Genomic DNA, 18130 nt, shown 5'->3' with positions numbered 1-18130 from the left:
TTTTTTTTAGCGTTTTGATTCTAGAAGCTCATAAATCTCATGAGTTCACCAAATGTGAAACAAAAACTTTCATAGCTCCTTGCAGGAGCCAGGCTCCATGACTGCCCCTGCTGATCCCAACCTCCTGGTCTTCACCCCTTGTGAGGTTCCCCCCAACATTATACTGGGTCAGCTGTACCTAGTGTGTGACCAGTAAGATGAGACAAAAGTGATGGCACATCACTTCAAGATTAGGGTATAAAAGACTCCTCAGCTTCTGCTTGGCCTCTGTCTCCTCCCTCCCTCTCTGCAATGTCACTAATGGCCCCATAAAGAGGTCCACATGTGAGGAACTGCGGCCTCTTGCCTGTAGTCATGTGCATGATGCTGGAAACAGATCCTCTAGCCCCAGTCGACCCTGAAGATGACTTCAGCCCCGGCTGCCAGCCTGACTGCCACCTTGTGGGAGATCCTGAGCCAGTACCTCCCAGCTAAGCTGCCCCCACATTCCTGACTCTCAGACACTAGGTGAGAAAATAAACATGGTGGTCTTCAGTTGGTAAGTGTGGGGGTCATTTGTTAAGTGGCAAAAGATAATGAATACACTTCCTTCCTGGCAATAGATGACAGGGCTACAAGATTGGCACCCACTCAGGGTGGATGGGGCTCCCACTGCCTGCACACCCACATGCCACATGCAGGCTGCCCAGGCACCCACCCCATACCCCGAGGCTCACCATCGCTGTAGTCAATAGGGGAGTAAGAGCCAAGGAACAGGGAAGCAGCAAAGCTACTGACCAAAGAAATTCTCTGCAAAGGAAAGAAACAGTGAGAGGTGCCTCACTTCCACACACCCTGCGCTACTGAATGCTTCTGACACACACACAGCATGAAAAAAAATTGGAGAGGGAAGTGGAAACTTTGAGCAAAAGGCCCAAATAATGGTGGAGACTGTGCATCTCAGATAGGAGCTGCTGGAATACCATGAGCGGACTCCTCGGGAGAGCATTCATTCTCTACAGTTTCTGATCGGCCAGAAAACTGCCAAGGTCAAAAGAGACAAAAGCCAAAAGCCCTATGAGAAAGGGCTTAGGGAAGCTGCCTTTCCATCCAGAATCCACATGCTGGGGAATGTGTGCCCTGATTTCCTTCCTCTATTTCTTTGGCATTTACTTCTGGTCACAAGGGAAGTGGATGTGTGGCCTCAGAACTAACCAGGACACTCTCAGGGCTTCAGGAAAGCTGGCTCCTCAGAAGCCACAGACCCTGAGCAGTAGCCAGAGAAATAAATGATGGATTTTCAATGCCACCCTGAGGGTCTGTACTTCCGCATGAGAATCATGGGCCTTTGGAACTGTGGAGAGAATGTTATCACCCCCGTCCTCTGTCAGGCCAACTTCATTCCACACACAGAATTTAGGGAGGGTTTTCACCACTCCACCCAAAGCCTACATTAATGGCTAATGCTGCAGAGTAATCTGGAATCTTGAATCATTAAATAATAAACCACATGTTAATTTCTAAGATTAAAAAGGCACTTTGGTTTAACGTGAGCTGATCGTTTCCTTATCACAAGATGAAAATCACTAGCCAGGCTGTGGGGCTGTTTCTCAGGCAGCAACAAGTGCGGGCTTCAGCAACTGTAGAGCCAGGAATGAACCTGGGTTCCTGTGACAGAGGCTCTGGCTGAAGGGCCGCAGCTGGGGACACAAAGGCCTAGTCCTACACATTTCCAAAGAAAACTCCACGCCAACCATGTGCCTGGTAGTCCTCCTGTGTTAACCACATAGGAAAGTGAGCAGACACAGCCTGCTCAGGCACCCGGATCTTCTACTCAGGTGCTCTCGGGAACATGTCAGTCCCCAGTGCTCCTACCTGGACCCTCACCCTCACCCTTCTGGTCAGGAGAACCCCTGACTTCTCTTTCCCACATTCCATTCTTCCCCTCCTCTTTGAAAATGTCCTGACAATGAGAAAAAAGCAAATCGAATATATCATTTGTTAATGTCTGCTTATCAATGTTTTCAGTCACTGCACATAAGATGTATCTATTCTAACGTATTATGAAAAGAATTCAACTGTGACTTTCAAATAGGAACATTTAACCAACCTCCGTATGTGAGTAGGCCTCGGGGTTCTGCTGGTAAATTTTTGCAATTTGGTTTCCTGTAAAACGCTGGAAAAGAAATATAAATTCTTAGGAAACCAAATCCTACACAGAATGAATAATCACCTCCATAAAGTGAGTTTAACGTAGCAAGCGCTGTATAGGAGTAGGTATCATGAAAGCTTTTAAAACTAAGCCCCAACCGGCCATGGTGCTGTGTACTTGTAATCCCAACTACTTAAGAGGCTGAAGCGGGAGGAGCTCTGGAGCCCAGGAGTCCAGCCTGGGCAATACAGTGAGACCCCATCTCTAATAAATAAATATTTTTAAAATCAGCATTAAATCTGTTTGATATCTACTGAACAATGTGATTTTGGCCTTTAAATCCTTAAAATGTCCTTAGTAATCAAATATTCAGGCAGTAAACAATGGCTCTGCACCCACAGGATACAGAAGTGAGTAACTTTTGGGCCTTCCTGGAGGGCCTCTCCCACATCAGGACCGGACAACACTGAGTGAATAACCCTTGCCCTTCACACAGCATGGTGACTGTTCTGACCAAGGCACCAGAGGGGGGATTGGGGTATTTTCCCCATCCACATATTGTTATTTCAGGTAGCCCAAGTAGGGTTGGCCCTATCCCCAAAACTTCTACTTGGGTCATAAGACCCAAACTGGCCTAATCACAGTCACCCCTGGGGACATTGCTGAACCAGTGGAACAGAGACATTCTTTTTTTTTTTTTTTAACTTTGCCAGGCACTGCACTAAGTGCCTTACATGCACTGGCTTCTTTCAACTTCAAACCTACCCAAAACACAAGTCCTGTTGTAATCCCCAGGTTACAGACAATAAGAGGAGGAGCCCTCCTCACCCCCAAGCACAGCACCTCCATGTCAGGAACACAGCCATGTGCACACCCAGCCTGGCCTGGGAACACACAGGGCGGCAGGTGGCCTGGATCAGGACCCAGGGGCCAGAGTGCCTATTCCTGGCTCTGCAGGGCCAACACCTCCACCACCTCATGTGATCCCCACAGAGGCAGGTCACCCACTATGCCTCCAGAGCCTGCAACCAGACCACCGCTTGCACCCCCTCCATCCTCAGCCTACCTCGTAGGCACGGGACCCCGTGAGGCAGCTGAGAGCCTGAGCCCCGCCCACGGCAGCCTCCAGCTGGCGGCACTGGGCTGTGGTACTGGAGTCCATCCACACCGGGCAGTCGCTGATGGAGAAACAGTCCTGGGAAGGAGGGCAAAGGCGCAGGCTTAAGCTCCATCTGCTGACTTGGAGAGCTGCCCCAGGGCTGGCAGTCACACTGCCTATCACGGCAGTCGTGACGTTTCTTCCCAAGTGATCTTGGTTGGAGACACATGGGATAGCCCTTTGTGCTGTAAGCTAGAACTGGCCCAATGGGGTCTCTCCCCAAAAGCCTGAGGTTGAAAGCTCTTCTGGTGAGGGTGCCTGAGCATAGCTGCAACACTGCGATGAGCAGGCTTCAGGACCCACAGAACTTGGGACTCTACAGAAGTTTCTCACACTCACACAATGTAGTCACAGCTACCTGCAGCTGCTGGTGTAGCGGGAGGTCTGGTGATAGGCTTGTCAGTGCCTGCTGGGCTCCAGTCTTCCAGTATATACTTCCGTGTTGCTGTTGGGAAACCCAAGCACACGTTCACATGACCACACACCGGTGTCACAGCCTCCTGGAGACAGAGAAAGACCCCAGACCACATGCCAAAGAACTGGGCTCCACACCCGCCCCTGCCACTTAGTCACAGAGCTCATCATCCTCCTGAGATTTGGTTTCCATTTCAAGAAAATGGGGAGGAACTCTGCCCTGTCTACTCTACAACTTATAGAAAAGGTTCAAGAACTAATTATTGGTCTGGATTTTGATGCCTTTTGTAAAACTGCATTTAAAGACATTGCTTGTAATATTACCTGAAATTCATTTATTTATTCACTCACCCCATTAATTAACTAATTCATTCATTCAACGAACATTTATTAAGCACATAGATCATGCCAGGCTTGGGACAGATGAATAGGATACTATCGTCCCTGTTCTTCAGGCTATTGGAGTTGAGTCAGGGAAAAGGACACAAGTATACAATTACAAAACCCTATGGAGCTGCAGTGACAGGGCCATGCGAACAGAGGCACCTGACCAACTCGGGTACAGATGGGTGGAAGTGGTCGTGAGTATCAGGAAAGGGTCCTAGTGTGTGTTGCATGCAGAGAATCTGCAGGTGAGGGGCACCAGGCAGGTCCTGGGAAGGGTGGCATTCTAAGCAGTGGGCCTGAGGCTGGGTTGTGGGTACATGATGGGCTGAAGAGAAAGGAGACAGCCTGAGCACTGAGTGCCTGAAACCATACTCAGGAGGCTGGGGTTTATCTTGGAGGTAGTGGGAACCCTGGATTACTAGGGGGAGTGGTGTGGACAGGGCTCAATGTATGAAGGGCTTGTGGGAGTCATGGGGAAGGTAGGCTGGAGGCAGGGAGGCTGCGGTAGAGACCTGGAGAAGAATAACAAGCAAGTAGTGCTGGAGAAGACATGGTAGAGTCAAGAGTCACAAATAAATCAGTGGGATGTGAGGACCCTTGGATGTGGGGTGGGAAGGTGGAGGAGTCAGGGATGACAACTGAGTTGCGCCCTGGGTGGATGGGGAGAATTCCCTGAGAAAGAGAACCCAGAAAGGAGGAGGTCTGAAGGGAGACAGAACTCAGTCTGGGACATGCTAAGTTTGAGGCATTTGTGGGATATTCAGTCATGGGTGTCAGGGAATATCTAGGAGAGAAATGGGTGTCCAGGCCTGGGATTCGGGAGAGAAAAGTAGACAAGATCACCCAGGGAATCTCTGTTGTGTTTAACAAGAACCAAAACAATAAATTCCTGTTAGGTCATGGAGGAAGAAGCATCTTCAGAAAAATTAGTTACATCCTAGTAAGGATTTGAAAATATGGTAATCCAGCATGGAGAAAAGTGATCCCAGCACCACCAAGGGACTGGATGAGATGGACTTGGGTCCTGACTCCTACTCCCAGAATGGTGTGATCTTGGGTAAGTGACATCACCTCTCTGTGCCTCATGGAAATATTAATGATCACAGCAGAAGCCCAAGCTTTAATAATGCTTACTGCGGGCCGGGCGCGGTGGCTCAAGCCTGTAATCCCAGCACTTTGGGAGGCCGAGACGGGCGGATCACGAGGTCAGGAGATCGAGACCATCCTGGCTAATACGTTGAAACCCCATCTCTACTTAAAAATACAAAAAACTAGCCGGGCGACGAGGCGGGCGCCTGTAGTCCCGGCTACTCGGGAGGCTGAGGCAGGAGAATGGCGTAAACCCGGGAGGCGGAGCTTGCAGTGAGCTGAGATCCGGCCACTGCACTCCAGCCTGGGTGGCAGAGCAAGACTCCGTCTCAAAAAAAAAAAAAAATAATAATAATAATAATAATAATAATGCTTACTGCGTATTAATAGGAGGCACTGTGCTATGTACTTATACTCATAATGACCCTATGACAGATGAGAATACAGGGGCACCAGAAAGCCAGATGACGCATCCTAGGTCACTGCTTGTGAATGGTAGAGCCAGGGATCAAACCCAGACAGGATGCCCTGAGTGTGTACCAAGCACTCCACAGCACCACCCTGTAGAATTGTAAGGATTAAGATGGATGGCATCTGGAAAGGCCTCAGAATTGTATCTGGCATGCACTAAGTGTTCAGTCAATGTCCTTTGATATCATTATTAATACTCTTCCTTCTACTGAAATAACTATCATTATTAGAATCATTTTTGACTTTGCTTTTACTTTCAGGAAATAGAAAAGCAATTGTGGTGCCCCCAAGCAGTCATAATAAATTCATGTCAATTGCTTCCTCCATCCCCTTTAGAGGACCTCTACTCAATTCTCTCACCAAGAGTCCTATTTTATATAACACTTACTCCTAAGAACTGTCTCAGATCCTTTTGCAATGAGACAAGTTATACAGTCTCCAAAGTAAAATAGTTGTAGGGATTTTTATTCACGGTGAAATGTGTGCAATGCCTGTCAAGAATGAGCTGCTCCCCATCCAAGGGGAGCCATCTCTTCAACACCAGCACCATTGCCCAGGACAGTTACCCTCAAATGGCAGACAGAGTCTGCTGCAAACGAACCTGGCCTGCCCCAGACAAGGCTAGGACTTGAGAGAAGTCAAAGCCTGAAGCCTTCATCTTTTCCAAGATGATATCCAGTGCCTGAGAAGAAAAACAGAACCCACCATGACTGCACAGAACCACTGAATCAGACACGCAAGCCTCAGAATTGAAACACAAGTGCCTGCCATTACAGCAGAGGACTCTGAGCAGATGATGAAAAAACTCACGACTTGGGATTTGTAAGCACTAGAGTACAGTATTTAAACAAGTAGGCATCAATCAAATAAAAAGGTCAACTATCCTAGAAATATTTTAAGTAAATGGAATCATAAACCACCAATGCTCAAATTTTACTCCCCCTCCTTTTTTTTTTTTCAAGACAGGGTCTTGCTCTGGTTCCCAGACTGAAATGGAGTGGTGCAATCTTAGCTCACCGCAGCCTCAACCTCTCAGGCCCAAGTGATCCTTCCATCTCAGCCTCCCAAGTGGCTGAAACTACATGTGCATGCCATCACCTCACACCAGTAATCCCAGCACTTTTGGAGGCCAAGGCAGAAGGATCACTTGAGCTCAGGAGTTCAAGACCAGTGTGGGCAACATAATGAGATCCCATCTCTACAAAAAAATGAAAAATTTAGCTGGGTGTGGTGGCATGAGCCTGTAATCCCAGCTACTCAGGAGGCTGAGGAGGGAGGATACTTGAGCCCAGGAGACTGAGGCTATAGTGAGCCATGATCACACCACTGCACTCCAGTCTGGGCAACACAGTGAGACCTTGTCTCAAAAGCAAACAAAGTAAGGCAGCCAACTTTTGGCTTCTTTTATTTGCATTTTCAAGCCACTGTATTAGTGATCTGACTTTACTGCAACAGGGAAGTGAAGAGCAAAGTAGAGAGCTCCCATGAGAGTGGAGCATCAGGCCCAGACTCCCTGTATCCAGGAGCCAGAGGCTGGAGGGAGTGGATAGAGATGATGGCCACCTGTTCCAGGCCCCTATTCCAGCCTCTACTGTCTGGTTGGACTCTCCTTTCTAGCAAAACCCAATGAGTGGGATGGATGGTGGTGCCCAGTAGAACTTGGCACCATCCTCCTAAGATTTCACAGCAGGAATTAAAGATTCTCTCTGACCTGTGTTTTCCTGAAGGCAGAGAAGACTCTCTCACTTTTGCCTGACTCCACCACCCCCAACCTTTGCTTGGAGGGCTCCTTTCAGCCCTGGCTATGGATGCCATCTCTATCTGTGCCCATCAAACCTCAGGCAGGGAGTGGGGCACAGCTGGAACAGGGGCTGGCAGAGCTAGGATCAAGTTTGGTCCTGGAGGCTGTGTCAGATCAGAAATCACCCTGGCCCCCACCCCCAAGCGTGGCTCTCACCCACTACTCACCTCCCCAGGTGAAGACCTTGGCCTATGAGATGCCCTCGACATCATCACTGGGACCTCCTGACACTGACCATTGCCTCTAACCCCTGACCCTCCCACTCTGCCCCTTGGTCTGGCTCAGCTCCCTCTGAAGTACATTCTAGCCAGTTTGTCTGGATAAAAATCCATCCTTTACCCCAATTCTCCAGTGTATGAATTAGGGTTACACCAATAAAAAAGAAATCATACTAGTTATTTTTAACAAAAAGAATTTAATATAGGGAACTGGTTAGATAGTATTGGAGGACTGAAAAAAGCCTTTGGAAGACACACACTTAGTTGGCCTCCAGTTTCAGGGACTTGGGGACCCTGTAGCATATGATGAGGTAGCCCCTGGTGCTACCATACCTCTCTGTGCTTTCCACATCCCTGCTCCTGTGGCCCCCTAGGTCACCAGATCCTGCTACAGGCATTCTCCTTTCCTGTTGATCCTCAGAGGCAGGCCTGGCTTGGGACTGATATGAGTCTGACTGGCCAGGCCATAACTTGCCATTCTGAATGCTTAGGGAGCTAAGGGATCCTGGAGGCTAAGCACTAAGACCCTGAGGGTTATGTTTGTATTTCTTTTTTTCTTTTTCTTTTTTTTTTGAGATGGAGTTTCACTCTTGTTATCCAGGCTGGAGTGCAATGGTGCAATCTTAGCTCACTGCAACCTCCACCTCCCAGGTTCCAGTGATTCTCCTGCCTCAGCCTCCTGAGTAGCAGGGATTACAGACATGTGCCACCATGCCCAGCTTAACATTTGTATTTTTAGTAGAGACGGGGTTTCACCATGTTGGCCAGGCTGGTCTCGAACTCCTGACTTCAGGTGATCCACCTGCCTCAGTCTCCCAAAGTGCTGGGATTATAGGCGTGAGCCTCCACACCCAACCTATGTTTGTATTTCATGGTACAAGGGAGGCCACAGGGCCTGACTGCAGATGTTTGGAAAAGATTTGCTCTGTGGTATTTTAAAGATGGTCAATGGCAGGACTTGCCATCTACTATGGCTCCAGCACCTGGAAGTTCTGAGCCTGGGAGTGCTGACACCAGCTGAGGCTGAGCCTGGTCCCAGGAGCCATGCCAACTCCACTTTCCCATGAGGACCTGGTTTCAACAGATGCTCTCATTGGCTGCCACCTTTGGACTTCCTAGCAAATCAACGAGTCTGCCAGTGAGACAGGCTGGGGACAGAAGGAGAACAGGAATCCCTGCGCTTACCTGGACCCACATTAGCACTGGAGAAGTGACCGTCAGCCCATCCTTGTGCACATGAACACCGCCCTGAGTCCTGCAAGAACAACAGAGAATCAGGCCAGAGCCTCAGGGCAGGCAGACTGTTGCAAAGCCAGGAGAAACCCTGTGATAGATGACTCTGGAAATGTCCAGATGAAGGAGAACCTTCCCCAACCCCAAGTGGGAACTGTTGACTGAACAGGCACAAGGGCTGCAAAGATGGAAAGAAAAGACAGGCACATTGCCCAGAGTGGCCCAGAGGTGGCAATTCTCAGAAAGCACCTTCTAAAGAAACCTTCTAGATAAGAAAGGCTCACCCTGGGGGAGTGCAGGGTTGGATTATAAAATCCCTTTCAAGCCCCATATGTTTGGAGAGGTAGAAGAGGGGCAGCTCCCCAGAGATGCTGCCTTGGAGGAAAGAGTGTCTCTACTATCACAACAGACCAGGAAGTCCTTGGACGACAGCTTTGGAAGTTTGACTGGAACCCTCTCCCCACCCTCCTCACTCCTAGAAGATTCTAGCGCAAAGAGCTGATCTGATAAAATCCAACCCTTTTAACTATGTGTTTAAAAAGAGAAAACCAGGCTCAGAATCCACACCAAGATTCTATTAGATAACCATGTGATCTAGCCATTCAATTCCTAAGTATCCAGCCAAGAGAAATGAAAGTTTAAGTCCACAGAAATATTTGTACACAAATATTCATAGCAGACTTATCTGTAATAATTAACTGGAGTCAATCCAGTGTCCCTAAACAAGTGAACAGATAAATTGTGGTGCATATATGTGATATCATACTACAGAGCAAGAAAAAATATGAACTATTGATATGTACACAATTATAACTTATATAGGAATAGACTAGAAGGTGTAAATTCATCTATACTGAGAAAAGGAGATCAGTGGTTGTTTATATCTAGTGGGTTCTAGGAACAGGCCCTAAGCCTGTCATAAAAAGGCCTTAAAGAAATTGGCCACAAACAGGAGTTCTGCAGCAATGTGACATGCTCATGATGGCTATGACACTCATGCTGGAGGTTGCTGGTTTACCGAAATAAGGGCAAGGAACACCTGGCCCACCCAGCGCGGAAAACTGCTCAAGGCATTCCTAAACCACAAACGATGGCATGAGTGATCTGTGCCTTAAGGACATGTTCCTGCTGCAGATAATCAGCCAGAGCCTGTTTCTCTGCTCCTCACTAAGAATGCTTTGTTTCCCATAAGGAATGCTTTTAGCTAATCTATAATCTATAGAAACGATGTTTATCGCAAGCTTACTGTCAATAAATATGTGGGTAAAACTCTGTTTGTGGCTCTCAGCTCTCAAGGCTATTAGCCGATTCCACACTGCACTTTATTTCTGGGTCTTTGTCTTCATTCCTCTAGTGCCACTGGGTTGGGGTCTCCACAACCGTGCTGGTCTTGGTAGGTGGCACCCAACACGGGGCTTGAACCCAGGTCGAAGGGTCGCCGGAGCGACGGCTAGAGAACATGGAACTATGCTGGAGGACACCCAAGTACTCTTAAGCAATCCCCATGGTAAGTAAGAAGGGGAGCTCAGAAGCATCAGGGTAACAATGGGACAAGGGTCGAGCAGGCACAAGGCTTATTTGAGTCTGCTTCAGCAGCTCCTCAGAAAACAGGGAGTGAAGGTTAGCACTAGCCAACTTATGCAGCTTTTTAGTGCGGTAGAGAAATATTGTCCCTGGTTTCTGGACCAAGGGACTATGAATGTAGAGGTCTGGGAAAAGGTAGGCAGCACACTGAAAAAGGCATATAAGGATGGTGCTGAGGATATTCCTATAACTGTCTGGTCAGTGTGGGCTCTGGTTCGTTCCACCTTGCAGCCTTTCCACACAGATGATGAGGAGGAGGAATCAGAGGAAGAAGGAGAGTATAACGAAGTAACAGAAGAGATGACAAAGCAGGTTCGTTTGCCAGCTAAAGTGGCAAAGGAGGGAGAGGTTTGTCCCTACCCCTCTCCACCCCCTCATTATTTTGAAGAAAAAGAGTGGCCTGACCCTCCAGATCTTTCTTTTCTGGAGGACACTGGGTGAAAAGTTGTTGTCCCAGTGACTGTCCAAGCCGTGCCTCGAGTGACCGCTCTCAGGCAGGAATTCAGCAAGCTAGATGAGAGGGTTATATGGATGCTTGGTAGTTCCCTGTTAGATTACACCCAGATGATCAACAGGAGAATATTATGGCTATATTTGAGCCTTTTTCTTTGAAATTACTCAAAGAATTTAAACAAGCTATTAATCAATATGGACCAGGTTCTCCTTTTGTAATGGGACTGTTAAAGAATGTTGCTGTCTCCAGTCAGATGATTTCTACTGACTGGGACGCTCTTACTCGAGCTTGTCTGACTGCTGCTCAGTTCTTAAAATTTAAAACTTGGTGGGCAGATGAAACTTCCATCCAGGCTGCTCACAATGCCCAGGCCCAACCTCAAGTTAATATAACTACAGACCAAGTTTGGGGGTCAGCGGCTGGGCTGGTTTAGGTGCACAAGTGGTCATGCATGATGATGCTATAGAGCAGCTTAGAGGAGTGTGCATTAGAGCTTGGGGAAAAAATCACTTCAGGAGGAGAACAATATCCTTCCTTTAGTGCTATAAAGCAGGGACTGAAAGAACCTTATGCAGATTTTACAGCTTAGTTACAGGAATCTCTTAAAAAGGTGATTGCGGATTCTGCTGCTCAGGATACAGTGTTGCAGTTATTAGTTTTCGACAATGCCAATCCTGAGTGCCAAGCCGCTCTGTGACCTATTAGAGGAAAAGCACATTTGGTTGAGTATATTAAAGCTTGTGACGGTATCGGAGGTAATCTGCATAAAACTATTGTGCTAGCCCAGGCAATTGCAGGACTGACAGTGGGTAAAGGAAATACTTCGTTTCCTGGAGCTTGTTTTAACTGTGGGAAACACGGTCATACTAAAAAAGAAGTTCGAAAAAATCAGTAAGTCAGGCTGCCAGTTGGGGGTAAAAAGAAAACTGCTGAGCCTGGAATATGTCCAAAATGCAAAAAAGGAAAACACTGGGCTAATCAGTGTCACTCTAAGTTTGATAAAGATGTGAACCCGATTTCGGGAAATCCTATGAGGGGCCCGTCCTGGGCCCCATTCCAAACTGGGTCATTTCCAGCTCTGGCCACTCCCTCACCCCTGTACAATGCCTGTCCCCCATCACAGCAGGTAGTGCCACAGTAGATTTATGCTGCACAAAAGCTATGAGCCTTTTGCCTGGGGAACTCCCGCAAAAAGGGCCAACAGGAGTCTGTGGACCCTTGCCAGGGGGGAGAGTAGGATTACTTCTAGGTACAGGTAAAAACAGGAGTCACTGATTCAGATTACAATGGGGAAATTCAAATTGTTATATCTACTGCTGTTCCCCGGAAAGCAGAGCCAGGAGAGTGTACAGCACAGCTCCTGACTGTGCCATATATGGAAATAGGGAAAGCAGAAACTAAACGAACAGGAGGATTTGGAAGCACAAATAAACAAGGCAAAGCAGCTTATTGGGTGAATCAAATTACCAATAAGCATCCTACCTGTGAAATAACCATTCAAGGAAAAAAATTTAAAGGATTGGTAGATACAGGAGTGGACATTTCAATCCTTTCTCTACAGCATTGGCCGTCTGTGTGGCCAATTCAACCTACTCAATTTAACACAATTGGAGTTGGTAAAGCCCCTGAAGTATACCAAAGTAGTTACATTTTGCATTGTGAAGGGCCCAATGGACAACCTGGGACTATTTAACCAATTACAACTTCTGTACCTATAAATTTATGGGGGAAGATTTATTACAACAATGGGGAGCACAAGTGTTAATTCCAGAACAATTGTATAGCCCTCAAGTCAACATATGATGCATGAAATACGGTATGTCCCTGGTATGGGACTAGGAAAAAATTTGCAAGGTTTGAAGGAACTGCTTAAAGTGGAAAGAAACAGTTCCCGCCGAGGCTTAGGATACCATTTTTGATGGCAGCCATTGCTAAGCCTCCAGAATCTATACCTTTAAAATGGTTAACAGATAAGCCAATTTGGATAGAACAATGGCCACTGAGTAAAGAGAAACTGGAGGCTTTAGATAACTTAGTTACTGAACAATTAGAAAAGGACACATAGCTCCAACATTTTCCCCCTGGAATTCTCCAGTCTTTGTTATTAAATCAGGTAAATGGAGATTGTTGACAGATCTTAGAGCCATTAATTCAGTTACACAACCTATCGGGGCATTACAGCCAGGACTGCCTTCTCCTGCTATGATTCCAAAAAATTGGCCTTTAATAGTCATAGATTTAAAAGACTGTTTCTTTACTATCCCCTTAGCTGAGCAAGACTGTGAATGGTTTGCATTTACGATTCCTGCGGTCAACAACCTGCAGCCTTGTAAGCATTTTCATTGAAAAGTGTTGCCACAAGGCATGTTAAACAGTCCAACAATTTGTCAGACTTATGTAGGACAAGCAATTGAACCTACTCGTAAATTGTTACATTATTCATTATATAGATGATATTCTTTGTGCTGCCCCCACTCGAGAAATATTACTCCAATGTTATAATCACTTGCAAAACTCGATTTCTCATGCCGGTTTAATTACAGCTCCTGACAAAATTCAGACTACTACTCCTTACTCCTACTTGGGGACCTTAGTAAATGACATTACTATTGTGCCACAATTGAACCACACATAGGGATCAATTGAAAACACTGAATGACTTTCAAAAACTACTAGGGGACATTAATCGGATACGGCCTGCTTCAGGCATTCCTACCTATGCCATGAGTAATCTGTTTCCTATCCTTAGAGGAGATCCTAGTCTCACTAGCCCTTGGCAATTAACAAAAGAAGCTGAGGCAGAGCTGCAGCTAATCGAAAAGCAAGTCCATAAGGCCCAAATAAATAGAACAGATCCAGAGAAGACTATAGATTTGCTAATTTTTCCAACTCAGCATTCACCTACTAGTGTTATTGTTCAAGAGCAAGATCTTGTAGAGTGGCTTTCCTTCCACATACTAATTCACAGACTTTGACTTCTTATTTGGATCAAATTGCTACTATAATAGGAAATGGGGGAACTTGGATTGTTAAATTACATGGATATGATCCTGGAAAAGTTATTGTCCCTCTCACAAAGGCACAAATACAGCAAGCTTTTATAAATAGTCTTACTTGGCAAACCCGTTTAGCTGACTTTGTGGGTATTCTCGATAATGATTTTCCTAACGTGAAACTGTTTCAATTTTTGAAACTAACTAATTGGATTCTCCCTAAAATAACTAAATTCAAACCAATTGAAGGTGCTGAGAATGTCTTCACAGATGGGTCTAGTAATGGTAAAGCCTCTTATTCTGGATCGAAAGGTAGTTTTCCAGACGCCCTATACTTCAGCTAAAAAAGCAGAGCTTGTAGCTGTAATTGAGGTATCGACTGCTTTTAATGTGCCTATTAATGTGATTTCTGATTCTTCATATATGGTTCATTCTACACAGTTAGTTGAAAATGCTCAGCTACAATTCTGCACAGATGAGCAACTGATGACTTTATTTATTTATTTTTTTTTTGAGGCGGAGTCTTGCTCTGTCGCCCGGACTGGAGTGCAGTGGCCGGATCTCAGCTCACTGCAAGCTCCGCCTCCCGGGTTCACACCATTCTCCTGCCTCAGCCTCCCGAGTAGCTGGGACTACAGGCGCCTGCCACCTCGCTCGGCTAGATTTTGTATTTTTAGTAGAGACGGGGTTTCACCGTGTTAGCCAGGATGGTCTCGATCTCCTGACCTCGTGATCCGCCCGTCTCGGCCTCCCAAAGTGCTGGGATTACAGGCTTGAGCCACCGCGCCCGGCCGACTTTATTTACCCAACTGCAAACAGCAGTTAGGAGCAGAATGTACCCTTTTTACATTACTCATATTAGTGCTCATACACCTCTTCCAGGACCTTTAACTACAGGGAATCAAATGGCTGATCGCCTAGTTGCTACTGCAATATCTAATGCTAGACACTTTCACAGTTTAACCCATGTTAATGCCTCTGGTCTCAAACGCAGATACAGCATTACCTGGAAAGAAGTTAAAGCTTTTATCCAGCAATGCCCAACTTGCCAAATGGTGCATTCCTCATCTTTTACAGGAGGAGTTAATTCTCGAGGATTGGAACATAATCCTCTTTGGCAAATGGATGTCACACATGTTCCCTCGTTTGGGAGACTAGCTTATGTTCATGTATGTGTGCACACCTTTTCTCACTTTGTCTGGGCTACATGCCAATCAGGAGAGTCTTCTGCTTGTGTTAAATGTCACCTTTTTTTTTTTTTTTTTTTGAGGCGGAGTCTCGCTCTGTCGCCCGACTGGAGTGCAGTGGCCGGATCTCAGCTCACTGCAAGCTCCGCCTCCTGGGTTTACGCCATTCTTCTGCCTCAGCCTCCCTAGTAGCTGGGACTACAGGCGCCCGCCACCTCGCCCGGCTAGTTTTTGTATTTTTAGTAGAGACAGGGTTTCACCGTGTTAGCCAGGATGGTCTCGATCTCCTGACCTCATGATCCGCCCGTCTCGGCCTCCCAAAGTGCTGGAATTACAGGCTTGAGCCACCACGCCCGGCCTAAATGTCACCTTTTGCAATGTTTTGCAGTGATGAGCATTCCAGCTTCTACTAAAACAGATGATGCCCCAGGCTACACTAGCCAAGCTCTAGCTACATTTTTTTCTATATGGAATATTAAACACATTATTGGTATCCCATATAATTCTCAAAGGCAAGCCATAGTGGAAAGAAATAATCTCTCCCTGAAACAGCAGTTGCAAAAACAGAAAAGGAGAGACAGTGACTATAGGACTTCACATATGCAACTAAATCTAGCATTATTAACTTTAAATTTTTTGAGCCTGCCTAAAGGCCAGATGCTATTAGCAGCTGAACAGCATCTACAGAAACCAGCTGCAAAGACAGAAGCAGAACAACTGGTTTGGTGGAGAGATCTGATTTTAAAAAGTTGGGAAATATGTAAAATAACATGGGGTAGAGGTTATGCTTGTGTTTCTCCAGGCCAAAATCAGCAGCCGATTTGGATATCATCAAGACACCTGAAACCTTATCATGAGCCAGATGCTGAAGAAGAGATTTTGGGAGTAACCCGAGGACCCCAACAGCTGCAGCCATGTTGAGACAGGCAATCAGGAAGACACCAGTCTCAGCAAGCAACACTTGTCAGGCACAGCCACCCACCTGGGACCAGATCAAGAAGTTGACACAGATGGCGAAAGAAAATCTGAAGAAGGCGGGATGACCAATTACAATGAATAATCTAATGGTAGCTATGATGGCTGTGCTCACCATTGCCATGAGTATTCCCCCAGTAACTGCTGAAACAAAAAACAATTATACTTATTCAGCATATATTCCTTTTCCACCACTTCTACAGCCAGCAACATGGTTAGACACCCCCCCCCACAATGGAGGTATACACTAATGGTTTTTGGATGCCTGGTTCTACAGATGATAGAGGCCCGTCTCACCCCCAAAAGGAGGGAATAATTATGAATATATTGTTGGGATTTGAGCATCTACCTATTTGCTTGGGAAAAGCCAACAGGTGTTTACCTCCCAGTCATCAATCTTGGCTGGCAATAGTGCCTGAACATAACATCTCTGTGGCACAATTACATATGCTTTCTGCTCTTAGTATTTATCACAGTGATTATGCTCCTGTAACCAAAGTTTACCACCCTCAAAAACCTATCTGTAAAGTAGATTGGACATGGTCAGAAAAAATGAAGGGATTTACTTGTATTGCAGGGCACGCACAGGTGTTTTGTAATGATTCATATGGAGTCATTATTGATTGGTCCCCTAAAGGGGCACTTACGAGGCTCACCTCTCAATCTGTAGGTAATGGTCACCCTGCATCTAAACAAAACGATATCAGATGGTGGACACTATAAAAAGTACAGCGAGAGTTCCTATTATTTGGGCATATGGTGGTGTAGTGACACCTCAACCCCAAATGATATGGTCTGCTGTAGGAGCTAAACATAAGGAGTTGTGGAAAATATTAATGGTACTGCAAAAGATAAAGATTTGGGAAGGGAAATATACTAAGCCAACCCAATATAATCCTAATTACATGTTAGAATTGGCTCACAACGATTCAGTCTGGATATAGAGTTGTGTCCATCCTCCTTTCCTGCTAGTAGTGGGTGATTTAATACTTGATCTCCCTAATCATCATGTGACTTGTCAAGAATGTAGATTGCTTTCTTGTGTGAATTCTTCCTTGTATAATACTGATCATTCAATTTTAGTGGTAAGAGCCTGAGAAGGAATATGGATACCTGTAAAGCTTTCCCGTCCTTGGGAAGCCTCTCCTTCTGTGCATGTTATTACTGAAATTCTTCAAAAGATTCTGAGATGCTCTCAGCGTTTCATTGCCACTTTAATTTTAATCATTATAGGATTGATTGCTGTCATAGCTACTGCAGCAGCAGCTGGAGTTGCTTTGCATTTCACAGTACAAACAGCAGACTATGTAAATAATTGGCAGAAAAATTCTACTTTGTTGTGGAATTCCCAAGCTAATATAGACCAGAAACTAGCTAATCAGATTAATGATCTCTGACAAACTATTGTATGGTTGGAAGATCATGTAGTTAGTTTAGAATATAGAATGCAGTTACAATGTGATTAGAATACTTCTGATGTTCGCATTACTCCTCATCTGTATAATGAAACAGAACATGAGTGGGAAAGAGTTAAGAGACATTTAAAGGGTCATACTGGAAATTTATCTTTGGGTATTGCAAAACTGAAGGAACAAGTATTTCAAGCCTCTCAGGCACATCTGATGCTAATGCCAGGAACTGAAGTGCCTGAAGGATCTGCAGATGGATTAGCAGCTATTAATCCATTACAATGGATCAAGACACTTGGAGGCTCTGTGACTTTAATGATGATTGTGCTTTTAATCTGTGTTGTTCGTCTTTGTGTAGTCCGCAGATGTGGATCCCGAATCCTGCGAGAAGTAGCCCACCATGACAAAACTGCCTTTGCCTTTATCACTTTGCAAAAACAAAAAGGGAGACATGCTAGAAACAGGCCCTAAGCCTGTCATAAAAAGGCCTTAAAGAAATTGGCCATAAACAGGATTTCTGCAGCAATGTGACATGCTCATGATGGGTATGACACTCATGCTGGAGGTTGCTGGTTTACCGAAATAAGGGCAAGGAACACCTGGCCCACCCAGGGTGGAAAACCGC

At 45.9% G+C, this 18130-nt stretch overlaps 1 protein-coding gene across 4 annotated transcripts in view; it reads right to left on the bottom strand.

The window, feature by feature from the left end:
- The window catches only part of XYLB (xylulokinase), a 71650-nt gene that overhangs the window by 39348 nt on the left and 14172 nt on the right, over positions 1-18130 (bottom strand). For all 4 annotated transcript variants that reach the window (XM_033212061.1, XM_033212063.1, XM_033212062.1 and 1 more), the window contains 6 exons: positions 8856-8925; positions 6253-6333; positions 3649-3735; positions 3198-3326; positions 2090-2155; positions 717-789 (listed from right to left, as the gene is read on the bottom strand). In XM_033212061.1, the coding sequence (XP_033067952.1) occupies positions 717-789; positions 2090-2155; positions 3198-3326; positions 3649-3735; positions 6253-6333; positions 8856-8925 (506 nt within the window). The remainder of the gene's footprint in view (positions 1-716; positions 790-2089; positions 2156-3197; positions 3327-3648; positions 3736-6252; positions 6334-8855; positions 8926-18130) is intronic.

This window comes from Trachypithecus francoisi, unplaced genomic scaffold (genome assembly GCF_009764315.1).
Source record: "Trachypithecus francoisi isolate TF-2019V2 unplaced genomic scaffold, Tfra_2.0 Lachesis_group0, whole genome shotgun sequence".
Classification (NCBI taxonomy): Eukaryota; Metazoa; Chordata; class Mammalia; order Primates; family Cercopithecidae; genus Trachypithecus; species Trachypithecus francoisi.
This window is presented reverse-complemented; position numbering and strand designations above follow the sequence as displayed.